Source organism: Tamandua tetradactyla, chromosome 7 (genome assembly GCF_023851605.1).
Source record: "Tamandua tetradactyla isolate mTamTet1 chromosome 7, mTamTet1.pri, whole genome shotgun sequence".
NCBI lineage: Eukaryota > Metazoa > Chordata > Mammalia > Pilosa > Myrmecophagidae > Tamandua > Tamandua tetradactyla.
In genome coordinates this window covers 69,412,304-69,439,794 of record NC_135333.1, presented here as the reverse complement: position 1 = coordinate 69,439,794, position 27,491 = coordinate 69,412,304, and the positions used below count along the sequence as shown (strand labels likewise).

The 27,491-nt window shown below is 48.3% G+C and overlaps 2 protein-coding genes and 1 pseudogene across 3 annotated transcripts; all 3 read left to right on the top strand.

Moving 5' to 3' along the window:
- The first annotated feature begins 1,433 nt into the window (after positions 1 to 1,433).
- On the top strand, positions 1,434 to 10,700 carry C1RL (complement C1r subcomponent like). Its single transcript, XM_077169921.1, has 6 exons — positions 1,434 to 1,511; positions 2,033 to 2,261; positions 6,421 to 6,610; positions 8,149 to 8,274; positions 8,403 to 8,489; positions 9,442 to 10,700. Exons 1-6 carry the CDS (start codon positions 1,507 to 1,509, stop codon positions 10,266 to 10,268), a joined length of 1,464 nt encoding a protein of 487 aa, XP_077026036.1. The 5' UTR covers positions 1,434 to 1,506; the 3' UTR covers positions 10,269 to 10,700.
- A 1,770-nt stretch (positions 10,701 to 12,470) lies between these two features.
- On the top strand, positions 12,471 to 21,919 carry C1R (complement C1r). 2 transcript variants are annotated; one of them, XM_077169920.1, is made up of 11 exons: positions 12,471 to 12,643; positions 13,364 to 13,592; positions 14,808 to 15,000; positions 15,831 to 15,977; positions 16,082 to 16,278; positions 16,575 to 16,722; positions 16,837 to 16,958; positions 18,658 to 18,736; positions 19,101 to 19,256; positions 20,532 to 20,606; positions 21,043 to 21,919. In XM_077169920.1, coding segments are annotated over exons 1-11 (2,118 nt in total). In that variant the 5' UTR covers positions 12,471 to 12,641; the 3' UTR covers positions 21,813 to 21,919. The 2 variants fall into 2 exon arrangements, with proteins under 2 accessions (XP_077026035.1, XP_077026033.1); XM_077169918.1 differs by lacking the exon at positions 12,471 to 12,643 and having other exon boundaries at positions 13,293 to 13,592.
- A 118-nt stretch (positions 21,920 to 22,037) lies between these two features.
- LOC143690478 (glutamine synthetase pseudogene) lies at positions 22,038 to 24,491 on the top strand (annotated as a pseudogene).
- Positions 24,492 to 27,491: the final 3,000 nt, after the last annotated feature.

Sequence of the window (27,491 nt, the reverse complement as noted above, 5' to 3'; positions counted from 1 at the left end):
ATATCTGAGTTGTGACCATATGGTGCTTTTTTTTGCCTTATGTGGGGTGGGGGAAGGATCCTGCAGGAGAAGGAGAAGAAGGAAAAGTCAAGTCCCCAAAGGTGGTAGCAGAAAGGTAATTAGCAAAGTGATAGTGGGTGGGAAGAGTGGTAATGGTGATTAGGGGAGGGGGTAAGAAGGGAAGGAGCTAGCTTAAGAATATTTCTACCCATGTATTCAAAACCCAACCACACGAGTCTCATGATCTCATATGTGGGCCGTCGGTGATGGTGAGCAAAGCAGCTGTTGTCTCTGCCTCAATGGAGGGCAATGCCTGGTCTAGCAGACTGTTTAGAGGTGCTCCCTGGATTCCTCAAGAGGCCCCTGAAAGAAGAGGTGGACCAGGAAGCACTGGAGAGGGCATGAAGCAGCCATCATGTTCAGTAGACTGGTGAGTAAAAGGGAGTGGAACTATTTCACAAAGCCACTATGAGTTACGGCTTCTGAGCCAGCAGGCCTTCTAGAGGGGCTGGAGCCCAAGCCAAGGACCTGACCCTGTGGCCCACAGTGAGATGTCATTCACTCCATCCTTGCCCGCCCCTCACTCCTCCCTTCCTCCTGCAGATCACAGACAGCAGGACCAACCTCAGCCGGTTCTGTGGGCAGCAGGGACCTCCACCGGGCAGTGCCCCTAGTCAGAGGGAGATTGTGTCTTCAGGGAACAGGTGGCAGCTGACCTTCTGCACAGATGACTCCACGGGGAGCAGGACCAGCCCTCTCCACAAGGGCTTCCCGGCGCTCTACCACGCCATGGGTGAGCAACACCCCTGGGGGTGCAGGGAGAGCAGCCTCTGCCCCACCACCCGCCCCATCCACCAGGCCCCTTTTCTGCTAAGGAAGCCTGAGTGATAGCTAGAGTTGAGGTCTCAAGGACACCTGGGCCGGCCCTGACCCCTGCCCCGGCCCTGATCTGTGAGCCCACCACCTCCAGGAGCAAAGGGCAGGATTCAAAAGGCTCCCTAAGTGAGTGACTCACTCCTACCTGGGGAGGAGGGAGAGGGAAGGAAAAGCTCAAGTTCACGTACCACGAACTCCAATTTCTACAAGAGACAAGCAGGTAAGTAAATGAGCAGAGCAGGCTGGATGGGAGAGGAGGGAAGCAGCAGCCACCACGTGTGAGGGGCCCCTACCATGTGTGATATGTGCACGTAGTGAAAAGTAGTTTTAAATGGTGTAAAAGAGTCAAGAGCCAGTGCCCTCCCACCCGTGATCTTTGGGGGTCAGCATTATTTTGGAGATGGTTTGCCTCTAGATTGTGATAGGTGGGCCTTCCTGATTCAGACAGCAGGTGGCGTCCAACCCAGAGAATTAGAAAAAGGGAACATGGAGGGTTACTTAACTCATTTCCAGTAACTTCCACCTCCTCCCCCATGGGGCCTTCTCCAGCCCCACCTCCCGTGCCCTGGCCTGATCCCAGAGTACAAGAACTATCTCTGGAGAAGACCCCACCCTACAAGCTGCTTAGGCATGATGTGAGTGCTTCCCTCGGAGAGGCCTGGGAGGGAAGGCGAGGGTGGGACGGACGGACGGACACACACACACACACACACACACACACACACACACACACACACACACGAGGGGAACTGGGAGAGGCCTGTAGCCTCCAGCAGCCTTAAGGAGAAGGAGCAGAGGTCTGAGTCAGGAGAGCAGCATATTAAATGCCACCCCTCACTTTTACCACCAGTGCTCCCTCAAATCCCAGTAGGGGGTGGGAAAGGGGTTATTTGCTGAAGAAGAAAAGCAGCCCCCTCCTTTGAGTGAGACTCTTCAGGAAAACTTTCAGATCTGGAGCTCAGGCCGAGGAGAAGGTGAAGGAGGTTGAGGCAAGGAAGGGGCCATAAAGTGGTAGACAAACGAGGCGAGGCACCAGGCCTCAAGAACTGGGGCCCAGCTGCTGACCCCACCCCCCCTTTGCAAAGCCAGCCCCACTCCTCACGCTTCCCCAGGCCCCAGGCCATAGCTGTGTGGCTCATCTCCCCCTCGTCCACAGGTGGTGGCTGCTCCTCTGGGGGGCCCTCCAGGTCTGCCACACACAGGGCATTGTCCTCTTGGCCCAGCGGCTACCCCAGAAGCTGACATCTCCCCAGTATCCAGAGCCCTATCCCGAAGGCCTGGCGTGCACCACTGACATCGAGGCTCCAGAGGGCTTTTCAGTGAAGCTTGTCTTCCAGGACTTCGATCTGGAGCCGTCCCCGCTCTGTGAGCGGGACTCAGTCACAGTGAGCTGCAGAGGGGATCCTGGAGGGGCTCTGGGGAGGGAGCCCCCGGCCTGGAGCCTCCCAGGAGCAAGGGGAGGTGGCTTGGTCCTGACCCCAAGGGAAACATGGGAGAGGCTGGATGCAGATCCCAGGTCAGGGGTGCTGGGGCCCAGCTTACCTTGGAGGCCGTGGCCTGGCCCCTTGCTCAGCCACCCACCAGCGTCTGTCCACGGCCACCATCCAGGAACCAAGGAGCAAAGGAGACTAGTACAGGGACACACAAATCAAGAGTAAAAGGGCAGGGACTCATGCATCTGTCCTTAAAAGTAGATTGTTCTAGTTTAAAGCTGTCGGAATGCAATATACCAGAAACAGAATGGCTTTTTAAAAAGGGGAGTTTAAAAAGTTGCTAGTTTACAGTCCTAAGGCCAAGAAAATGTCCCAATCACAACAAGTCTATAGAAATATCCAATCAAAGGCATCCAGGGAAAGATACCTTGGTTCAAGAAGGCCGATGAAGTTCAGAGTTTCTCTCTCAAGTGAGAAGGCACATGGCGAACACAGTCAGGGCTTCTCTCTTGGCTGGAAGGGCACATGGTGAACACGGAGTCATCTGCTAGCTTTCTCTCCTGGCTTCCTGTTTCATGAAGCTCCCCGGGAGGCGTTTTCCTTCTTCATCTCCAAAGGTCATTGGCTGGTGGACTCTCTGCTTCATAGTGTTGCTCTCTCTGAATGTCCCTCTCCAGAATGTTTCCTCTTTTATAGGACTTCAGAAACTAATCAAGACCCACCCAAATGGGTGGAGACATGTCATCCCTTAATCCAGTTTAACAACCACTCTTGACTAAATCACCTCAACCAGGGAGATGATCTCATTACAGTTTCAAATATACAGCATTAAATAGGGATTATTCTACCTTTATGAAATGGGATTTATATTAAAACATGGCTTTTCTTAGGGGACATGCTTCCTTTCAAACCAGCACATAGATCATGGAGTATTTGTTCTGTCAGTTTAGGAAGCTGAGCACAAATAGTAACAAAGATTAGCTTCAACTCTTCTCTTTTAACTTAAAAGAGCTATCACAAGACTTCTTATGACAAGGGCTTTATTCGGAATAAGAATGCTTTAAAAACATGTACCTCATTCAAAAATCAGGTAATGAAAAGCCGCAGTTCCCCAGCCCACTCCCCACCATCTCAGATTGAGGCAATCATTTGCAATTTGTGTAGCTGTTTCTTCTAGGATTTACCTTCATCAGTAAAAATAATGTGCTTATTCTGTTATTTCCTATTTTTCATTTTTAAAATATTGACTAATGTCAACTGTAGAAGATAAGGACTGGCTTCATCTCTGAGCCCATCACCACTCCCAATTCCCCTCCCCATCCTCCCACTTTATAGCACTGTTGTTATTAAATGTATAACCATCATTTACACTATTCAGGACAGTAAAATATTCACAGCTCAGCACATGATATACAATAATTATATTTTCTTCTCCAACTTTTGATTTTCCCAGGAATCAATAATTATATGGAATTCTTTCAGGGTTTTTTGTTTGTTTTTGCTTTGTTTTCTTTTGTTTCAATTTTTAGTTTGCTGAGCTCTCTCTGCAACTAATCTCCCCAAACTCTTAGTGTGGAGTATAACTCTCCTGACATCTTCAAGTACAATCTCAGTCCGGTGGTCCTAGTTTTTATTGATGGCATCTTGCTTGAAGGCTTCAGATTCCCTTCTTCTGTCTGAATTCTTTGCTCTCTAACCCTTCACTCATTCTGGGAGTTGGTTCCTTTCTCCCTCATTCTAGGGCTTTCCTTTACCTCCCGTTGTTGGACCCGAATTCCCAGTCTTTCTCTTTCTTGGTTCCTCCCTCATTTTGCAGGAATGCATTTTCCCATAGCTTCCTAAGACACTAATAAAATTTTGAGGAACTTACATACTCCTAAATATCATAGGTCTGCCTTCTCAGTTGGATGGTCTGTCTGCTATGTTAGTCAGGGTTCTCTAAAGAAACAGAACCAACAGGAGAAATCTGAAAACATGAGATTTATAAAGGTGTCTCCCGCAATCGTGGAAGTGGAAGAGTCCAAAATCTGCAGGGCAGGCTGTGAAGCTGGCGGTTCCGATGAAGGGTCTGGATGAACTCCACAGGACAGGCTCATAGGCGGAAGAAGCAGTGAACTAGTCTCTCATCTTCCTTGAAAGCCTTGAACTGATAGGGTTATCTCATAGGAGGTCTCATTTTATAGGAAGGAAACTGAGATATGGGGTGCTCCAGTTTGCTAGCTGCCAGAATGCAACACATCAGAGATGGATTGGCTTTTTTAATAAAAGGGGATTTATTTAGTTAAAAATATATAGTTCTGGGTGGGCCATGGTGGCTCAGCAGGCAGAGTTGTCAGCTGCCTTGCCAGAGACCCAGATTCAATTCCCGGTGCCTGCCCATGCAAAAAAAAAAAAAAAGTATAGTTCTTCAGAGGAAAGGCAGCTAACTTTCAACTGAGGTTCTTTCTTACACGGGAAGGCACAGGGCGATCTCTGCTAGCCTTCTTTCCAGGTCTCTGGGTTCCAACAACTTTCCCCGGGGTGATTCCTTTCCACATCTCCAAAGGCCTGGACTGAACTGCGAGTGCTGAGATGAGGTATGCTGAGCTGCTTGGGCTGTGCTATGTTGAGCTCTCTCATTGAAGTTTCCAGCCAATTAAATCAAACATCATTCATTGCAGCAGGCACACTTCCTAGCTGACTGCAGATGTAATCAGCAACAGATGAGGTTCACATGCCATTGGCTCATGTCCAAGGCAATAGAACTAGGCACCTTCACCTGGCCAAGTTGACACCTGAACCTAAGTACCACATGGGGCAATTAAGAAACTCCCTATCTCACACAGGGAATTAGGACCAAGGTCTGAAATATAACGTGGATCTATGATTCTCATTCCTGTGTTCATTCTACTTTGCTAGTGAGACTCCTAAGTGATTTTATTTAGCTAAGAATTCATGTGAAGGGGTCAGAAGAAAACTGGAGTGGCTTATAACCATGTAGATCAATAATGACAGTTTCCTATATCAAGGCTCTTCCTCAAGAAGGAGGCCTCTTAAATGTGGAGAGTTACATTGGGATGTGCCTGAGCATGGGATTTGGGGCAACTGAGAAATTTTCTTCACGCCAACTTTTCCCAGTTAATGTAATCACAGTGCGATGGGCTGGATAGAGTCTTAAAGGAATTTGGAATTTGGGGAGAAAGGGAATGAAGAGCCTGCAAGAACCCAGGATATGTGGATCAATATCAAAGTTAGAAATAAAATTATCTGAGCAGTGAGCTGGGTGTCCAAAATAGAGATCGATTATGAAGCACAGGCCAGGGGAACTCCTTCCAAGTTGCCCTTCCTTGGGTTGAGGAACCCACGAGAAAGGATTCGAGCAAGGACCAGACACTAGAAGGGGGTTGAAAGAGAGACAGCATGTTTTGAGAATTTACCAAGTTAAGCAACAAAAGCCAATGTCTGCCTAATCTGTGTGTTTTGTGTCCTAAGAGTCTTACACATTGTGAGGGCTTCATTTACAGGCTGTGGGTTAACAGAAGGGGTGCCATAAAAGAAGGAGAATGGGAAAGGTGAGAAGCCCCTGGGGTTCGGTCTTTGCAGGAGGGTCTTCTTGCCTTGCAGATGTTAGTTATAGAAAGTTATTCAGGGAAGTGGATGTTGATGTCAGGGAGGAAAGAGAAGCCTGAGGGGAGAGATATCTAGCTGTATATTCACTGAGTCAAAACTGTGCTTGCATGGACACCATGTTGAGCATCAGGGACTCAGGGGTGAGCAAAAGAGACATAGTCCCTGTCTCCTTAACAGCTTATAATCTAGTGGACTATTGGGGGATCCATGGGGTTCCCAAGGAGCTTCTTGAAAAAAGGTTAAGATGGTGGGCTATATGACATAATTATGGTCGGCTAAAGAGATACCCTAGGCATGTGGTCATGTCTGGAAGAAACTTGGGAGTCAACAATGGAACAGGAGGCTACATGAGGAAGCCTCCACACGTGCAGCTTCTGAGCCCCAGGCATGTGCAGGTCTTCTAGAGGAGCTGGAGCCCATGCCCAGGACCTGACCTGTGGCCCCCAGTGAGACAGAATTCACACCCCCCTTCCCCACCCCTCACTCGTCCTTCCTCCTTCAGATCACAGACAGTGGGGCTGACCTCGGCCGGTTCTGTGGGCAGCAGGGACCCCCGCTTGGCAGTGCCCCTGGTCAGACGGAGTTTGTGACCTCAGGGAACAGGTTGCAGCTGACCTTCCGCACAGATGCCTCCATGAAGAATAGGACCAGCCCTCTCCACAAGGGCTTCCTGGCCTTCTACCAAGCCGTGGGTGAGCATCTCCCCTGGGGGTGAAAGGAGGGCAGCCTCCGCCCCACCACCCGCCCCATCCCCACCCACCAGGTCCCTGAGTATCTACCTAAGGCAGCCTGAGTGACAGCTGGGGCTGGGGGCTCAGGGACACCTGGGCCTGCCCCCACCCCTGCCCCAGCCCTGACCTGTTGGACAGGCAGCCCCATGAAAGGGGGCCGCCACTGCCCAGCTTCAGCATGTTGTTTCCAAGCAGATGTGCAAGCCCAATGTTGGCAGGTCATCTGATTTTTCAAGCATAACCCAAAATCCAGATTTTTAAGTGAAATTCTAGATTTTTGAATGGTGATTCGGGTTTGAAAGATAAGACAGGCACATGACAAAAATTTCCCAAAGAAAGACAGTATGGTTAAAAAGTAAGTCTTCTCTAATCTCTGCTCTTTAGTCCCTCGGTTGCCCTCTCCAGAAACAGCCCCATTCTCCATTTCCTGGGTATTCTCCCAAAGACATTTTATGGCATTCAAATAAATATTGTGTGTGTGTTGCATTCTATACACAATGTTCTAAACTTGGCATTCTTCATTCAATGATATATCTTGAAGATCATTCCGTATGAGTGTGGTTACAATTGCCTCATTCTTTTTTTATTTTGTATGCTGTATAGTGCGGGTCACATTTCATTCTTTTTCCATGTGGCTATCCCCTCATTGCAGAACTATTTGTTGAATTGGGGGAGGGGCTCTGGGGGAGGGGGGTAATGCACAGGCAGGGAAGCAAACCCAGGTCTCCCAATGGCGAGACTTCTACCATTGAACTACCCTTGAACCCCTTGCCCCATTCTTTTTTTTTTCCACATGGGCAGGAAATCGAATGAGGCACCAGGAATCGAACCCAGGTCTCCAGAATGGCAGGCGAGAATTCTGCCTGCTGAGCCACCATGGCCTGCCCCCCATTCTTTTTTAATGAACATATGACATTCCTTTGATTGATGTGATATGATCTTCCTTTGATCAATGTAATCAACTCCACATTGATAGATATTTTGTTGCCACTGACAGTGCTGCTGTGGATATCCTTGTTTATGCATCTTTGAGCACATGTTTAAGAATACTTTTAGGATAAATTCTTAGAATTGGAAATGCTAGGACAAAATGTTTGCATGTTTAATTTTTTTTTTTTAACATGGGCAGGCACCAGGAATTGAACCCAGTTCAACTCCGGCATGGCAGGCGAGAATTCTGCCACTGAGCTACTATCACACCACCCTGCATGTTTATTTTGATATTGCTAAATTTTCCTCCAAAGAGAATTTACTAATTTATGCTCCCACCAACCTCATTTGGAAGTGCCTGTTTCCCCATACCCTACTTACACAATTATTTTCAAATTTTTTGAGCATTAACAATCTAATCGGTACAAAATAGTTTAAATGTTAAAGAAAATTTGAGAAAAAAAAAAACACTCTGCAGACCAAACTAAATATGGCCCATCCAGAATCAGCCCCTCGGCTGCCAGTTTGCCAGTCTGGTCTGTGCACTGATGACTGCTGTTTTCCTATAGCTGTGAATAGCAGTCAACCCATTGGCCAGGCCAGCGGGGGCTCTGAGGCCATCAACACACCTGGAGACAGCCCTCTCAAGGCCCAGAACCACTGCCAGGAGCCGTATTATCAGGTAGTGCCAGCAGGTGAGTCCCCCACCCCACCCCAGCTGAGGAATCCTCTCCCACATGCCTCACTCATACCACAAGAGGCCTGAAACCCTCTAGGCACCTACTTTCCCAATTCTGAACCCGTCTCTTTGGCTTCTCCTCAGCTCACTCCTCAGGGACTCTCACCTGTGCAGCCCGGGGCCCCTGGAAGGACGCCCAGGATAGGGAGGAGGCCCCGCGGTGTGTGCCTGGTGAGTAGTGCCTTCCTCAACGCTGTCCTGATGGCCACCCCTCAAACAAGCCTCTCCTACAGCTGGGACCAGTGGGAGTGGGAGAGGAGCGAGCAAGGGGCAGGAGGACTAAAGGAAGGACTTGGGATAGAAAGGCAGAAGGCAAGAAGGGAAAAGGGAACCAAGGGGCCCAGGAAAGGAGAACCAAGGAGCTTACCACTTATTCTTCGAGAGTCGAGAGGTAGCTGGGAAAGTTAAAGCATGAAGTAGTTAAACAGATGCAAAAATGGAGGAAGAGGAAGGCCAGGGATGTCAAGAAAAGTTGAAATTAGAGAAAACCTTCTCTTCATTTGGTACACTTTAAGGATATACAGACAGGCTCTCTGCCCACCCCCACCCCCAATATACCTCCCTATTGAGATGTCACGGTGCCAGATGGTCTACCAACTTTTAAATCTTTTTTTTTTTTTTGAGGCAAGCAGTGCCTTCTTACCCCATGTGAGTGGTATTTACTCCTGATCCACAGAAAGCTGAAGACTCACTGTACTTTGGGAATGGGTTGGAGGGCAGGTGGCAGTGTTCAATGATGACGTGGCACAGGAAACAGAGGCACAGCTTGCTGCGAGATTTTGCCCAGGGATGGCCCCACCACGTCTAAAGGAGTGGCTTGACGATGGATGAGGAGGCCGGAGGAAGAGCTCAACAAAGCCAGCCCCCAGCACCCCTCACTTCACCGTCCTGAGTCCCTACAGGATGGGCCCCCAGTACCATCTGAATTAATTTACGGCTCATGCCTGTCCGTCTGTCCTTCCCCTGAGGGTCTGCCTCAGCATAGGGTCCTTCTGACCCAATGCTGGACCATGCCAGGGGCCCTCTCCATGCACCCTAACTGGACAGCACTTCACAGGAGTAGGTCTTTAATAGATGCATCAGGGTGCAACTGACTTTTTACCCTTCCCCCCGTATCTTGCAGTGTGTGGACGGCCGGTCACCCCCATCGCCCCGAACCAGGAGGCCCTTGGTTCCCCCAGAGCCAAGCTGGGCAGCTTCCCCTGGCAAGCCTTAACCCTCATCTACGGGCGCGGGGGCGGGGCCCTGCTGGGCGACCGCTGGGTCCTGACCGCTGCGCACACCCTCTACCCCAAGGACCTCGTCTCCCAGGGAAGGTACCCGAGTGTGGATGTGTTCCTGGGCCACACACACGTAGAGGAGATGATGAAACTGGGAAACTACCCCGTTCGCCGTGTCTTCGTGCACCCGGACTACCACCAGAACGCGTCCCGCAACTTCAACGGGGACATCGCCCTCCTGGAGCTCCAGGATGCGGTCCCACTGGGCCCCAACCTCCTCCCAGTCTGTCTGCCCGACAACGAGACCCAGTACCTCAGCGGCCTGTGGGGCTACGTCAGTGGGTTTGGCATAGAGAAGGGCAGGTTAGCTAAGGAGTTGAAATACTCGAGGCTGCCTGTGGCCCCCAGGAAGGCCTGCGAGGCCTGGCTCCAACAGAGGCAGAGGACAGAGGTGTTTTCCGACAACATGTTCTGTGTTGGGGGGAAGACACAGGAGCAGGGGGTCTGCCAGGGGGACAGTGGTGGCGTCTTTGTGGTGTGGGATGACCGTGCCCTTCGCTGGGTGGCCACAGGCATTGTGTCCTGGGGCATTGGCTGTGGCCAGGGGTATGACTTCTACACCAAAGTGCTCAGTTACGTGGACTGGGTGAAGGCAGCGATGGAGGGACAGCCCAAGCCTGGGGATCCTCGACAGGGACCAGCCAGCCCTGTCCCCACTGTGAGCCCGTGACCTTGACATCGAGGGCACCATCCCCGCCCCCCGCCCCCCCCCCCCAGAAAACCAACTCTTTTCAATTGTTAGTTAGATCTTGAGATGATATACAGTAAAAGACACAAATAAAATACAGCTTGTTCAAAATGGAAATGGAAATAGAATTCCAGAAAACCGAGAAGAGAGTAGATTCATTAGCCTTAGGAGTCTAGGTGACTGTGTGCTTCAAGGGCAACTTTATCTTTGAAAAACGGCAGGATTCAAAGTTGTCCAGGCATGTGCTTGCTTCCATTTTTCAGATCTGTGCACAGTACAAACAACTAAAAATAATCTCAAACTACTAAACAGAGGTTGTTTGGGGTGGGATAATTTTGCTGCTCTATTTGCCAGACTATTGAATGGACATGTATAATTCGTATTGAAAAATGGTAGGAGTTTCTCTTTTCCAACACAAATAAAATATAAATAATAAATGTGTGTGTGTGTGTGTGTGTGTGTGTGTGTGTAATCTCCACAGAGGCAGACTCACCATTACTTTAGGTGAAAAATGTTTTTCTTCCTAGAATCAAATCCTAAGAAGCGTGAACAGAACAGACAATATCTTCAATACCAGGTTTAAAACAAATGCAGGAGCAATCTCTATATGGCAGTTTCTTCTTTCTGTTCTTGGTATCAGTCAAAGGGATAGCAAAAATGGGTGAAAAAACAATATTTTGAAGGCTGGGGCAAAATGGGGTAGGGCTGGACTGAGCTCAGGAGATCCAAGCTTGCTGTTTTCCCATGATGTTGTGTGACACCGGGACAGAACTCAGAGTCCCTGGCATGGGTGGGAGAGCTTCAGCTGAGACTTCCTGTTTGGACCACTGCCTCTCCACCTGTTACCTCTGCCACCCTCCCGCTGTTACGAACACACACACACACACACACACACACACACACATTCTGCAGCCAGAATGCTAACATGCAATTTGTTAGACAAGACTCCCCTTCCTTCTGGTCTCCTGATCCAGTCCTTACCCTTACCCCCTCTCTTTTGTCTTTCCTGACCTGACAAGGCCAGTCGTGGGTCAGCCCTACCATTGGACTCCTTCCTTAGCTCCAACCACGAGCCTGCAGGATGATCCCCAACCCAGGCTCCCAGGTGCCCGCTCTCTGACTATACTCAGGGTGCCCTTGCCTTGACCACTGCATAACAGAAACTACCCCATCTTCATAAATCCTTGCACTCCATTGCCTGGCAGAGTACCTGACACACAATCAGGAGACCATAAATGATAAATGAGTGGGCGGAAGGGTGGAGAGACAGATGGATGAATCCTTTAGGGGAAACAAGTAGGCAGCCTTCAAAGGCATAAAACCCCCAAGGTCTGCTCTGCAGCCCAAGCCTCCCCATGGGAGCAGTTGTCGTAGGGTATTTGGAAGCCTGGAGAGCTGACCAAGGAAGGCTTCCAGAAAAAGCACCATCTCATACCAGGCCACTAAGGCCTAGCGGGCAGGAGAGTCCTTTCTCCCTGCCAGGGTCCTGGCTGAAGCTGAGGGGGCATGGAGAGAACAAGTCACCCTCGGTCCACATCAGGCCTTTGCTTAGTCCCAGGCAGTCATAGCTCTTGGAGGTGCAAACTCTTGCGAGATGCTGAGGAAAAGAGGATATTTCCACTCCCTCTTCAGCTGCCCTTGCTTCTCTAGGGGTCAAGTCTGCAGGCCTGAGTTCATCCAGGTGGGAAGGATCTCACAAAAGCCCCTAGGGCTGCTTCAATCCCCGTTCTGTGTCCGTGTCATTCCTAGGTAAAGGAGGCCAGTGCCCCCAGCACAACCAAACCCCATTCCCTCCTGTCCGTTCACAAGCTGCACTCCCCTGCTCCATTGTTCCCAGACCCCTTGCTGGGCTTTGCTAGCTGTTCCTGGACTGGACAATGAGGGTCAACGGAAAAGGGCATAGTCACCCTGCGTTCCCCTCACCCTGCAATGTCCATTACCCTTTGGGTGGGAGCCTCAACACAGCAGCAGTTCCCAGGAGAGCCCCCGTGGAGAGGAAGAGTTCAGATAGCAACTGGGGAGTCGGGCCTCCAACCAAAGCACCCCACCACCACCACCCAGGCCCCTGAAAATTCAGACCCACCTCCTTAGTCCTTCCCAGGTCGGCCAGCAGGTGGCACCACTAACAGCTATTTCAAAACCAAAACTAAATAAAAGTGGAAACTAAGATTTTTTTTGTTTATGCAAATAGTTCATTCCCTTCAACATTCCTCCGGGAATGGTCCCCCCCTTCCACCTCCACAGCCATTCCCTCCCTCTTCCCTCCTCTGCATGACCGCTCTCTTCTTCAACACAGAGTGCCCGGAGACAGAGACGCTGTCAGAGAGCCGAGTATCCCAAACCAGGCCTTGAGAAATGTGAGTGAGGCTGATGGGACCCGGGAGGGAGGCAGAAGCCAGGGAGGAGAATCTGGGGCATGGGACGGATTCGTGGAGACAGGAACACCCTTACCCCGTGCTATGCCTTCTCTACCCCCATGTGCACATGCACGCACCCACACGCCATCCCTCCTCCTCAGAACAAACGGAGACCTTTGCTGGAGAAGGTGATGGCCACATTCTCTTTCTTCCTCCCAGCTCAAAGCAGGGGAGCAGGAGGCTGAGGGGCCCACCCCGTGCAGGAGAATCCTGAGTGGGTTTACCCTATCCCAGGGGCGGTTCCTCCCAGAGCCTTGTGATGAGCCTTTGGGAGCCCCTCCACCAGCCATGACGGGAAGCCCTCACCCTCAGTTCAACTGGTCCCAAGCCAGCCCCATTCCGGGAAAGGCTCACATCTGGGTGGGAAGGGGTATGATGGGGCAGGCAGGGGAGGAGGATAGGGTGTAGAGCCAAGGGAGTGTGGTGACCTCTGGACTGGACATTGCCTGGGGAGGATCACCCAATGCCACAAGCTGCAGAGACCAGACTCCCCACTCTGCCCTCCACCCCACCCCCCCAAAACACCTCTGTGAGGTCTAGAAGGGGAGGAGATGAAATGGTGGAGCAGAACAACCATCCCACCCCCCACCCAGCCACTACCCAAATGGCGAGGGTGCTGCAGCCCTCCAGCCCAGCGGACAACCTGTCTCTTTTTGGCAGGTGGCTCCCGTACCTCCTGGTGCCGCTCTTGTTCTTCAGGGTGGGAGGCTCCAGCCCCATCTCCCAGAAGCTCTTTGGGGAAGTGACCTCCCCTCTGTACCCCAAGCCTTACCCCAACAACTTTGAGAAAACCGCTGTGATCATAGTCCCCAAAGGATACAGGGTGAAGCTTGTCTTCTGGCAGTTTGATCTGGAGCCTTCTGACGGTTGTCTCTACGACTATGTCAAGGTAGGGGGGCAAGTTGGGAGGTCAGAGGGCAGGCTAAGCTGGAAGTTTCTGGAACGAGGTCTTGTGCCCCAGCAGCCCCGCATGGCACTCCCCACCCCTGGACAAAGCCCCAGCTTGTGGAAGCCAATGGCCAGGTGGAGTCCCCAGAGTCGGGCAACGTCATATGAAGGGGATGCCCTATGGTTTTAGAGGGTCTCGTGAATACCGAAGGGAAAAACACAAATGAGGAAACACAAACAGACCCCACTCTCAGGAAATTCACTACCTGTAGGAGTTAGGAAACCCTTCCCTACTTACTGACTTGCTGGGAGTCGTTAGTAAACAACTGTCCCTCAGTTTCCCAAACTGAGAACCTCACCATGGCTGCCTGCCTCAATAGGAACATGGGAAAGAGAAGTAATCAATGTGGTGGCAACTCAAGCATAGACTTCATCAAGGACAATGGGCTCAGTCCCCTCACCTCTGTAACAACCCAAGGGCACCTTCCCTGTCCTGTCTTTCTCCATACAACAAAAATGAGATCCCAGATTCAGGATTCAAGCAGAGCCTGCAAACATCCAATAGATACTCCCCTGGAGGTTACGAGAGTATAACATGAAAATGGTACATCTTCCTAGTCCAGAGGATTTGGGAAATTTGCTGTGTTGGTGCGGGAAGGGGTTTGGTGCAGGGGTAGCAGGGAGTGGGGTGGGATGGGGAAACATCTCTGCTTTTGAGGAATTGAGGACTCTGTGAGGAAAGGAGATCAGGGGATCTAGGCAATGAGGTCAATGCTTAGGGCCAGAGGCTCACATTCCACTGAATGTGTCGGAAGGGATAGCTGGGTGTGAATGCTGTGAACTAGATGAGGGAAAATAAAAAGAAAACAAAGCAGACCATTCCAGGCCCTAGAAATACAGTAATGACAGGGACTTAGGAGAGACAACCAGGATTCCAGTGAGAGAAGGACCTGGGAGGTGATGGGAATGAAGAAATATCTGAAATGTGCTAGGAGAGCATCAAAAGGGAAGGGGTGATGTAGCAGGCTCAGTATACAATAAAAAGCGTTCATGGAAGATGCAGAAAGGAAGGCGAGGTTACCTGGGGAAGCCAGTGTGGGGGCATAATTCACTCTTTGGGGCAAGAGAAGGAGGATCTTCACTGGCTTTCATGTGGGATGAGTCTCCTCAATGTTCCTCTTCCTACCCCTTGTCTTGCCTCCTCCCCACCCCCCAGATCTCTGCTGACAAGAAAAACCTGGGGAGGTTCTGTGGGCAATTGGGTGCCCCACTGGGCAACCCCCCTGGAAAGAAGGAATTTGTATCCCAAGGAAACAAGATGTTGCTGACATTCCACACGGATTTCTCCAATGAGGAGAATGGGACAGTTATGTTCTACAAGGGCTTCCTAGCATACTATCAAGCTGTGGGTGAGTAGCCCCTGGGTAGAGCTCTTTTTTCTGGCCATATCAGATGGGGGCCAGCAAAAGGGAATCTCAAATTCAGAGAAGCTGGAAACCTGGACTTCCTCCTCCTCTGAAGAGAGATTTTTCCAGCCTAGATACCATCCCCATTGGGCAGGTCCCAGAGAGCATTAGAGGGGCCTGGAGGACTATGTGGCCAATTGCTGTCTTTGTCTTTATGGTTCTTAGACTGATCCCTCTGAGACCAGAGCCTGCTGCATATATTTGTAACTGTTGCCTCTTATCTGCCTTAACATGCCCTAACATATCCAGACATCTCTCGTTCTTGCAAGCCTTGCTATTCTAACCCCCTGCCTAGCAACTCCTGAGCATATATCGCACCACCTTTTCACCTCTTCTTCATTAGACCATGTACACTCCTCACCTCACCACCCATTATAATATTCAACACACCTCCTAACCAATCCACATCCTATACGACACCATACCAGCTGCCCATCAAAGTTTCTTCACCCCTAATTAACTCCCCCTCACCAACCCTATATATTCTTTGTGTTTCCTCCTGTCGGGGTCTTAGCCTGTAAGCCTTGCCAGCCAGCTAAGTCCCGCGAGCCCTATGCAATAAATTACTACTATTATTCTTTAGTCTCGGTTTATTGTGCTCGTGCGCCCTCCAAACCTTCGAGCCCCGTAGTCTCGGCTGACGCCGCTCTCCAGCCGAACCACATCCGAGGACGAGACCCCAGTGCGGTCGGGCTAGGCAAGCCCCAAGCCGCAAGAGCCACTGCAGGAGTCCTTGACAGGACTTTAACCCTTTCTTTCTGAATCTTCTCCAGACCTCAATGAATGTGCTTCCCAGAGCAGCTCTGTTGAGGATGATCCCCAGCCCCGGTGTGAGCACCTGTGTCACAACTACGTTGGCAGCTACTTCTGCTCCTGCCGTCCAGGATACGTGCTTCAGGGGGACGGACACTCCTGCCGGGGTGAGGTCGGGGTGGGAACACGAGGGAAGCAGAAACCAAGCAAGGGTTTGCTGGGCCAGGCAGAAACCCTGCCCATGACCCCCTGCCCGGTTCTGCTCTCACAGCCGAATGCAGCAACGAGCTGTTCACAGAGCCATCGGGCTACGTGTCCAGCCTGGAGTACCCCCGGCCCTACCCCCCGGACCTGCGCTGCAACTACAGCATCCGGGTGGAGCGGGGCTTCACCCTCCACCTCAAGTTCCTGGAACCCTTTGAAATCGATGACCACCAGCAAGTACACTGCCCCTACGACCAGCTGCAGGTATAGCCACCCTGCTGTTCAAGGGATTACCCTTCCTCTCCTTCCCATCCCCACTTGGCTCCTTTCTTCCCTACTTCCTCCTGCACACTCAGGCCAACATCACACATCACATATGGACTGTGCAAATGCCCACACAACTAGAAGTGGGTCTTGGGGATCCCCTTTCCCCTTAAATTGAACACATACACAAAACAAGATTCCTACCACCACTAGCAGCCTGGCCACCATGCTAATACCTACTTGGCCCTGGGGGCAAAGGTCCAAGTTGGAGAGATAACCTTATTCCTCCCCACCAGATTTATGCCAATGGGAAGAACATTGGAGAGCTCTGTGGGAAGCAGAAGCCGCCTATCCTTGACACCAGCAGCAATGCCGTAGATCTGCTGTTCTTCACCGACGACTCAGGAGACAGCAGGGGCTGGAAATTGCACTACACCACTGAAGGTAAACTCTCCTGGGGAGCTTACACTCACTGGTCAGTAATGAGACAGCCTCGGGTAGATGGAAAAAAAAAAGTCAAGTGGCCAAAATAAACATGACCTCTGGTCTCTCCCATAGTTATCAAGTGTCCCCAGCCCAAGACACTAGACGAGTTCAGTATCATCCAGGACCTGCAGCCTCAGTACCAGTTCCGTGACTACTTCATTGTCACCTGCAAGCAAGGCTACCAACTCATGGAGGTGAGGGGCTATACTGGAAGAGAGAGAGAGCTGACCCCAGTATCCCTGGAATAATACAGATGGGGAGGCCCATAGCAGCTCTAGGCTCAGCCCCTGTGATTCATAGGAATCATAGCTATGTGAGCTGGAAGGATTATCTGGTCTACCAGCTCTCAAAATTGGCTGCACATTGAAAACTCTCAGGGAATTGAAAAAAAATCTCTTGCTGGAGGTTCTAATTCCATTGGTCTGGTGTGCATCCTGGGCATCAGGATTATGGAAAGCTCCCCAGGTGACTTTATTACACAAGCAAGTCTAATAACTCGTAGAATTAGGAACTGAAAAAGAAGGGGTGGAGGCAGAAGATAAGGAGTGAATTGTTTAACATCACATAGTGATTTTGCTGTGGAGCAGAGACTAGGATCTAGATCTGTTGACTCTTGCCCCAGGATGGCATTATGCACACACGTGGTCTCATCTTGGGCCCACCAACCTGTCCTCGGCTTTGAAGACTCTAGGAAGGAGCTCCGTTTTTATCAAATGGCCAGTCCTCAAACACTATTTTTAAAACGTATGACTGGATTATCCCTAGTCAGGGACAGAGACTGGATATTCTCTGCTTGTTCTAGAGATCCACTTGGAAGACCTAATCAGAATCAGAGAAAAGAACTGTAATATGTCCTTAAGCAGGAGTTAACCAATCCAACAAAGATTTTAAGTGTCCACCAAGTGCTAGGAAGTATTCTGGATGCTGGAGGTAAGGCAAAAAGAAACATACCTATTCACACGGTCTTCCTGGAGCTTACATTTGAATGTTTCATCAAGTCGAGCTGGCCTGATGAATTGCTCTTTACTCCAGGTTGCTTCCAGCTACATCACGAGGACCTGTGTCCTAGATCCCAAAGGCTGAAGAGTAACAAACTCTGCTCATGTTACAATCCTCCCTTTCCTGTGCCACCACCTTTGCATTTGCCAGTCACATAGTGTAATATGAAGCAAGTCAGATTACGTGCTTCACATTATTTGCACTTTGCTCAGACATCCTAGTTCTCAAACATGTTCTCTTATAATCTTTCATAGGCCTTACTCTCTGGGATGATTTTTGGTCTTAACAAAACTCATTCATTTTGCCCAATTACTTTTCATTCAGAGTGTGCTATCTTCTTGCCTTGTTCCTACTGTCCACTTGACCACAACAGCATTTAACACACATACATCAGCATCTCAAGCATCCTTGGAAGGGACTAGGTGGCATGAGTATTCCAAGAAAGACTCTCTTCCTTAAGAAAACTGAAATCTATAAGAGAGAAAGTGATGCAGGGCATTCCAGAGGGAAAGAAACATGGTCCTTGCTCCAAAGCCAAGTCTTTTGTTTCAACACAGAAAACATGCAACCTAGCTTGTTATTTTTTTTATTACAAATTTTGGGGTTCAACTGGACCTCAATAAGAACAGGCACAAGTCTAGAGGAGATTACTGAGTCTAACAATATACCTTGCTCTGACTTTCTCCTATGCATGTGACTTAGTGCCCCTGTTTGTAATTCTGGTCTGAGAAAACTGGCTGGGGAGAAGGAAGAGGAGACACATAAGAGGTGCTGAGGTCTAAGAGTTTGAGAGATGTCTTTGCATTCCCTACTGTTTCTATGTGTGTGAGGACAGGAAGTGGGGTGCTGCCATACCTCTTTTCATTGATGTTACTTCTACCTCTGCTCAAACAGGGGAAGAAAGCACTGCTCTCCTTCACATCTGTCTGCCAGGATGATGGCACATGGCATCGTGCCATGCCCAGGTGCAAGAGTAAGTCACAACACAGTGATGCCCCTACACACAGACTTTTCAGCCCAAGCCTTATGGTCTTGGGCTAAGGGGGATTTGCTGGCCCAGATTGAGCCTCCCTCCCAAAATACCTTCTATCCCCAATTTGCTATTCAAAGTCCATGGTCCATCTCAGGAACTAGTGAGCTTTCAGTTAGCAGAAACAATGGGCTGTACCCAGAACTGAATTCTACTCTATCCAACTCCCATCCATCTCAAGTGCCCTCTCCACTGACCATAATTTTCTAACGTGCACAGCCTATTCTTTGGTAGACACTCACTTTCCTTCACTGAGGTTCAAATAAGGTTGCATTCAACTCTCACATGGCCTTGTGTTCTCTCCAAGTCAAGGACTGTGGGCAGCCCCGAAAACTGCCCAATGGGGCCTTCAATTATACCACTATGAAGGGGGTGAATACCTACCAGTCCCGTATCCAGTACTACTGCCATGAGCCATATTACAAGATGCAGACCAGAACTGACAGCAGTAAGTCCATACGAGGTAAGAACCCATGGAAATGGCAGTCTTCTCCATTCCATCTTCTCATGTTAGTCTCTGAGGTTTCTTCCCAATACAATCCCTAGGTGATGTATAGTAGGACACCAGCTTCCAGGGCCTAAACTATGGTACCAAGAGTGATCTAGTAAAGTTGAAGAAGAAGGCACTTAAGTAGAGGCAAAGAAAGATGTGGGGCTCATAAACAGTCCACTCCCTCTCATCACCAGCACCTTCATTGCCATAGCACCACCAGCACCTCCAGCACCTCCAGCCCTTATAGCACCTCCAGCCCCTACAGCACCTCCAACACCACCAGCCCCTACAGCACCTCCAGCACCTCCAGCCCTTACAGCACCACCAGCCCCTACAGCACCTCCAACACCACCAGCACCTCCAGCACCTCCAGCACCACCAGCCCCCCCCAGCACCTCCAGCACCTCCAGCACCTCCAGCCTTTACAGCACCTCCAGCCCCTACAGCACCTCCAACACCACCAGCACCGCCAACACCACCAGCCCCTACAGCACCTCCAGCACCTCCAGCACCTCCAGCACCTCCAGCCCTTACAGCACCACCAGCCCCTACAGCACCTCCAACACCACCAGCACCTCCAGCACCACCAGCCCCTCCAGCACCTCCAGCACCTCCAGCACCTCCAGCCCTTACAGCACCTCCAGCCCCTACAGCACCTCCAACACCACCAGCACCTCCAGCACCACCAGCACCTACAGCACCACCAGCACCTACAGCACCACAAATCTTGATTCTGGCACTTGGAATTTATGTGCACTTGTGCAAATTATTTAAACAGTTTCTGTATCCATAAAATGAGGATAATAATATTATACTTCAAAGGGTCACTATGGAAATTAAATGAGATAATGCAAATAAAATGCCAGCATCAAGCATGGCACAAGGTCAACAATCAGAAAATATTGACTTCCATTACCTGTAATCCCACTACCAAGACGCAAGCACTGATAACATGGTTATATGTTCCCTTCCAGTTTTATGTCTAGTTTCACGAATAGGGGTCCCACCAAATCACACCAAACATACTGAAAAATTCTGATTTTTTTCATTTAACGTTAAAACACAAACAATGTGTGAGGTCTCCTGGTACCTTAGATATACTTGTAGCTTTCCCCTTTGTTCCTTTCCATGTTGATTTCTTCTTTTCTGTCTCCCTGTACAACACACTCAGTGATAACTGGCCTCTGCAACCTGGTTTTCTTGTCCATCACCTCCCAGCTTGATCATACCCTTTTCTCCCCTCAGGGATGTATACCTGCACAGCCCAGGGCATTTGGAAGAATGAGCAGGAAGGAGAGAAGATTCCTCGATGTTTGCCAGGTGAGTGGAACTTTTCTGGAGCCATACTCAGTGCCCTTTGCAGCCCAGCCCCAGAAGAAGCATTGCACAAGGAATGGAGACACTTCAGCCTGAAGTTGAAGGCAGGAATGTGGAGTAAGGAAAAAAAAGAGCAGAGAAAGGAGAGAAAAACCCAGAGAGCTGGCCTCAGTCCTGACATCCAGCATTCTCAGTGAGCAGATGGGAAGTTAGGGGGGAAAAAAAAGCAAGGGAAACTCCAGGAAAGAATAAACTAGAACAAGGAGAAGAGCTTGGCAAGAGGCCAAAGAAGAGGTTATGGGAATGGGAGGAGAAAGACAGAAGAGTCCCACGGGCCAAAAGGAAGGGATGAAAGGGGAAGTAAATGACCACAGAGAGGAATGGCAGGGTTAAGAGCTGGAGTTGACTTGTCCTCGCCTTTCCTTTCTCTTTTCTCTAGTGTGTGGGAAGCCAGTCAACCCTGTGGAACAGCAGCAGCGCATTATTGGAGGCGAAACGGCCAAGCTAGGCAACTTCCCCTGGCAAGCGTTCACCAATATCTATGGGCGTGGGGGTGGGGCTCTGCTGGGCGACCGCTGGATCCTCACGGCTGCCCACACCCTGTACCCCAAGGACTACAATGCACAAAGCAATGTCAGCGTGGACGTGTTCCTGGGCCACACAGATGTGACAGAGATCATGAAACTAGGAAACCACCCCGTCCGCAGGGTCAGCGTCCACCCAGACTACCGTCAGGACGAGTCCCACAATTTTGAGGGCGACATTGCCCTGCTGGAGTTGGAAAACAGTGTCCCCCTGGGTCCCAACCTTCTCCCCATCTGCCTGCCTGACAATGATACCTTCTATGACAAGGGCCTCATGGGCTATGTCAGTGGCTTTGGGATAATGGCAGAGAAGCTTGCTTCTGACCTCAGGTTTGTCCGTCTGCCCGTAGCTAAGCGGGAGGTCTGTGAGGGCTGGCTCCGGGGAAAGAAGAGGACAGATGTATTTTCTGAAAACATGTTCTGTGCTGGGGACCCGACTCTAAAGCAGGATGCCTGCCAGGGGGACAGTGGAGGGGTCTTTGCAGTGAGGGACATAGACAACGACCGCTGGGTGGCTACAGGAATTGTATCCTGGGGCATTGGGTGCAGCAAGGGTTACGGCTTCTACACCAAATTAATCAACTACGTGGACTGGATCAAGAATGAGATGGGAGGGGAGGACTGAGCCCAGAATTCGCTAGGTCCCAATCCAGAGAGCAGTGGGTGACAAAAATTATCTGAGCAGTTATTGGTAACCACTAAGAGTCCATATTAAAATCACTAACACAGAAATACACCGTGTGATATAAATTCTTTTTTCTAATCCCATCCACATTCTTCACCTAAAACCACCCAAGGACACCTTTCTTTCTTTAAGGATTCCAAAGGACATGTTTCCACAATCTCTAGCTTTCATTTTCCTTTTCCGTTTTTATACCATTAGGTGGTCAAATAAAAATGCTTTGTCCAAATAAAATTTTACAAAAAGTTCCAGTATATTTTACAAAAAATGTGGTGCTTGGTTAATATAAAAATATTTAATAAAATAGTATGATGGTTAATTTTATATATCTCCTTGGCTAGGTTATGGTACCCAGTTGTTTGGCAAACACTGTCCTGCTTGTTACTGTGGAGATATTCTGTAGATGGAATTAGCAACTACAGTTAGTTGACTTTAAGCAAAAGAAATGATCCTCAGTAAGGTGGCTGGGCCACATCCAATCAGTGAGCTGTCTTGACAAAAATTAAAGGTTCCAGAGGTCTCAAGAATTTCTGCCTCAAGGCTTCAACATCAATTCTTACTGTAATTTCAGTCCTTTCAACTTCCCCTACGGAATTCGGACTTGCACATCACCTTTACCAGAATTTTCAGCCTCAGTCTGCCTATGGAATTACATGAACTAATTCCTTATTTTATTTTATGCACACATACACACACCCATATATACATACATTCTGCCAGTCCTGTTTCTCTGGAGAACCCTGACTGATACCGGCGACATTTAAAGTATCTATTTAGGAGAGCTGAAAATGAGGAAGTGTTGGGCATCTGACCTGCACACCTAGCCTCTCTCACTTTGCTCTCACAGCCTTCCCTCCCTCTGCCCTGCTTGCTGCACAGAACTCCTTCCACCATGGACATCTCAACAAGTTCCCATTTGAGTAAAGGCATCAAGGAGATATACATGGCTCTGGCTCAGGGTGAGAAAGCCCAAGCCATGTATATCTGGATCAATGGCACTGAAGGACTGTGCTGTAAGCCCCACACCCGAGACAGTGAACCTAAGTATTTAGAAGAGCTACCCAGGTGGAATTTTGATGGCTTTAGTACTTTTCAGCCTGAAGGCTCCAACAGTGACATCTATCTCAACTCTGTTGCCATGTTTCAGGATGCTTTCTGCAAGGACCCCAATAAGCTGGTGTTCTGTGAAGTTTTCAAAGTACAACCGAAAGCCTGGAGAGACCAACTTAGGGCCCTCCTGTAAATGGATAATGGGCATGGTGAGCAACCAGCACCCCTGGTTTGGAATGGAGCAGGACTATACCCTCATGGGGACAGACAGACACCCCTTTAGCTGGCCTTCTAATGGCTTCCCTGGGCCCAAAGACCCATATTACTATGGTGTGGGAGGAGACAAAGCCTATGGCAGAGACATCATGGAGGCCCCTACTGGGCCTGCTTGTACACTGGCATCAAGCTCGCGGGAACAAATGCCGAGGTCATGCCTGCCCAGTGGGAATAGGACCTTGTGAAGTAATTGACATGGGAGATCATCTGTGGGTGGCCCATTTCATTTTGCATCATGTATGTGAGGACTTCGGTGTGATAGCTACCTTCGATCCTAAGCCCATTCCTAGGAACTGGAAATCTGCAGGCCGCCATACCAACTTCAGCACCAAGGCCATTCGAGAAGAGAATGGTCTGAAGTACATTGAGGAATCCATTGAGAAACTAAGCAAGCAGCACCAGTACCACATCTGTGTCTACGATCCCAAGGGGGCCTGGACAACACCTAATGTCTAACCAGATTCCATGAAACCTCCAACATTTTGCCTGTTTGAATCTGTTGTGGACCCCAGAAAAGCCATGTTCTTCTATCTTTATTCAATATTGCTGGGTGGGATATTCTTATTGTTTCCATGAAGATGTGACCCACCCAATTGTGAGTGATAACTTCTGATTAGATGGTATCCATAGAGATGTGTCTCTGCCCATTCAAGGTGGGGTTGCTTACTGGAATTCTTTAAGATGGAACCATTTTGGAAAAAAGCTTTAGAGCCAACAGTGCTGACAGAGCCCACACAGCCAGAGACCTTTGGAGATGAAGAAAGAAAATGCCCCCAGGGAAGATATTGAAGAAGCCTGGAGAGAAAGCTAGCAGACATCACCATGTGCCTTTCCAGCTAAGAGAGAAACCCCGAACATCATCGGCCTTCTTAAACCAAGCTGTCATTCCTGGATGCCTTAATTTGGACATTTTCACGGCCTTTAGAACTGTAAACTTGCAACTTAATAAATTTCCTTTTTAAAAACCGTTCCATTTCTGGTATATTGCATTCCGACCTCTTACAAACTAGAACAAATGTCAACGATTTCTCTGCTGGCATGGCCAACCATGGTGCCAGCATCTGTATTCCTTGGACCGTTGGCCAGGATAAGAAGGGTTACTTTGAAGCATGCCGCCCCTCTGCCAACTGTGACCCCTTTGCGGTGACAGAAACCCTCATATGCACGTGTCTTCCCAATGAGACCAGCAATGAGCCTCCCAGCACAAGAACTAAATGGACTAGACCTCCAGCTGTCAACCCCTTCCCAGTTCTTCATCCTGCTCCCACTTTTCCTCTCTCCCGATTGTCCTACTAAATGTAACTCAAAGGGCAGAGTATCAAAGTCTTTTATTATTCCTCATGCCTAGTTAATAAGTCTTGCTTTTAGGGGGCCAGGGTAGAGGGGTCAAGTTCTTAATGTCTTCACACCCACCCCATACCCCTTTTGATCCTATCACAGAAGCTTTGGAAGACTGAGGAATTAGTGCATTAGTGGGGAGGGGATAAAGGAAAAACATAACCACTGCTTCCATTAAAGTCAGATGTATTTGTCCAGTAGACATGCACTGGATAGACAGCATCGGTGTGTGTGAAGGGAGAGCAGACCTTTCTCTGTGAGGTTCGCTGAAGGTGAGGGGGGCCTGACTTAACTCTGTAGTTAGCTGAGAATACACCCTCACCCTCTTTTGGCGGGGAAGCTCCACTTTTTAAAAAAATTACAACCAATTTTTCTTTTGAAGTGGGAATTAGCAGAGAAGGAAGAATTAGGGAGATTAAGAAGAAAATGCCCTTACTCTGCTGTTTTGCTTCCCTTGCTTGAGGCTAAATGCCTTAGTCTAAAGACAAACTTCAGAGAATTAACTGATGGATAGCCCTACTTTAGGAAGAAGAATAAGTTCCTATTGCTTCGTGCTCCATTTATAGCACGAAACAGTGTAGTATTTTTATATTTAAATGTAAAAAAAAATTATATGTAGATGTGCAGATATGTGTGTTTTTCTGAAGGAGAAAAACATTCTAATCAACAGGAGGCAAAAATTTGATCCAGAATTTCTGGTTAGGAATAAGGATCTCCTTTTGAGTGGGAGTAGGTGAGGCATTGCTTGAAAAGTTGGCTATTTGGGACCCTACCACTTGGAGTTTCATTGGGCTATTCCCACCCTTCTGAAGAAGTGGGAATTGGGCTGGTAAAAAGGTAGAAGCAGGTTACTAACAATAATGGTCACATGAGCCTGATGGTTCTAATTTAAAAGATACTTCTGCTTACACACAGGGGTTGAGCATATGAGTTGGCTGATCAACTTAAGCTTTATATTCTTGACAAGGGGGCATTGGGGTTATTTTCTGGTGGGAATTGCATATCACTAAGGCAGGCCTTTTGATACATTGAATTTTTTTTTTAACTATCTATTTAGGGGCGGCACAATGGTGTCTTGGTGGCAAGAATTCTCACCTGCTGAGCTAAAGACCGGAGTTCGATTCCTGGAGCCTGCCCGTGCGAAAAAAAAGCTATCTATTTAGGAAAAGAACAGGAAGAATTAAGCTAATGCACACATATCTATAATTAGGTTATAGGTAACAATTTATTCCTGTGTTTTGTTTTAATTGGATGATATGAAGAAAATCCCGATTTAAAATTATAACAGCTTTTTTGACAGCTCATTTTCCAATCTCTAAATATTCCTGAAGAAAGGAACGGTATGAAATTTGTGTTTCCAAGTTGAATCACTAACAATATTTTTAAATAACTTGTATTCCTTTAACGTACATTTAAAGGTCAGAGAATAACCCAAAACTTGGAATAAGCATTAGAAATATTTATAATAGAATATTATATCATAGAATATGGTGTTATTGCCCAAAAGACTGCTCTGGATTTGTTTGAACAACTTTACATGAGCCAACACACACAGGTCTAGTTTAAGAAGAACGGTGCAGAGCTAAAAGCTTCCCAAGTAATGACAAGTTTATAAATCCACTCGCAGGACCTCAATTCCTTATCCAGGACCTCAATTCCTTTGGGCCAAGTGCTAGTCGGTGGTCAAGATTTCACAGATTTTAGAAATATAATATACTGTCTCTTATCTAACATCCCTTGCAAGGTCTAGGGCAGTACCCTATCAAAAAACAGATGAATAATTCTTTGGCAAAATATTTGAATAGCCAAAGCAAGCAGATAAATAAATACTCTACATAGCTGCCCATCAGTTCTTACCACTAAGAAAATTTTGGTGCCAAACTTGTAAAACCACATTCAGTAGTTTTTAGTGCATTTTGGATTTCAGGTCTATGCATTTCAGGATTGTGCATCTGTACATGCAAAAATGACAGAAGAAAATGTTTTCTCGCATCTACACAAAAGTGTGCACAAATGGTGTGTAGTGCATTTGAGGAATATGCTTTTATTGCAGTTTTTTAATGATTAGAATTTTTTTTTAAAAATGAAGCACCTCCAGGATTCCACTGGAGATAAGAGCGGAGGTGATGGAGATGATTTTTTAAAGGTTTTTTTTTTAACAAATAAAACATTAAGCTATATTATTCCTAAGGTCCCGAGCAAAATTACAGTCTGTGTCCTGATCCACATTATCCTCACCCAGAGCTGTTTCCACTTCACAAGTCCCTGGGGAAAGGCAGATGATCCTCTAACTTCACAAGTCCCTGGGGAAAGGCAGATGATCCTCTAACCTTCCCAGTTCTCATTCCCTTCCCCCAAACTTATGTGTATCTTACCCTTCCAATGCACTGGAGAAGAAAAATAATGTAAAAAATTATATATATGTGTGTGTATATATATATATATATATATATATATATATATATATATACATTCTGGAAAGGACAGGAATAAATATAACCAAATTTCTCATCCAGTTACCATGGCTTTTAAAGCCTAAGTTGCATATCCTCAATTCTATTTTTCTCCTTATATAGAGTATTTTCAATTATTTTTAATGAACTGTGACATTGTGCTGGTTTGAAATGAGTATGGACCCTAGAAAAGCCATGTTTTAATCCTAATTCTATTTTGTAAAGGCAGCCGTTTCTTCTAATCCCTATTTAGTATTGAATGTTTGAAACCGTACTTAGATCATCTCCCTGAAGATGTGATTTAATCAAGAGTGGTTGTTAAACTGGATTAGCTGGAGGTGTGTCTCCACCCATCTGGGTGGGTCTTGATTAGTTTCTGAAGTTTTATAAAAGAGGAAACATTTTGGAGAAAGATTCAGAGAGAGCAGAGAATGCTGCAGCACCGTGAGGCAGAGTCCACCAGCCAGCGACCTTTGGAGATGAAGAAGGAAAATGCCTCCCAGGG

Excerpts from the sequence above, each read along its gene's own strand:
- C1RL (XM_077169921.1), top strand. Across the intron at positions 6,611-8,148 it reads GGCCTTCTACCAAGCCGTGG|CTGTGAATAGCAGTCAACCC; the intron begins GTGAGCATCTCC and ends GTTTTCCTATAG. Across the intron at positions 8,490-9,441 it reads GGCCCCGCGGTGTGTGCCTG|TGTGTGGACGGCCGGTCACC; the intron begins GTGAGTAGTGCC and ends CGTATCTTGCAG.
- C1R (XM_077169918.1), top strand. The coding sequence starts at position 13,308 with ATGGCGAGGGTGCTGCAGCCCTCCAGCCCAGCGGACAACCTGTCTCTT. Across the intron at positions 15,001-15,830 it reads AGCATACTATCAAGCTGTGG|ACCTCAATGAATGTGCTTCC; the intron begins GTGAGTAGCCCC and ends AATCTTCTCCAG. Across the intron at positions 16,279-16,574 it reads GCCCCTACGACCAGCTGCAG|ATTTATGCCAATGGGAAGAA; the intron begins GTATAGCCACCC and ends CCTCCCCACCAG.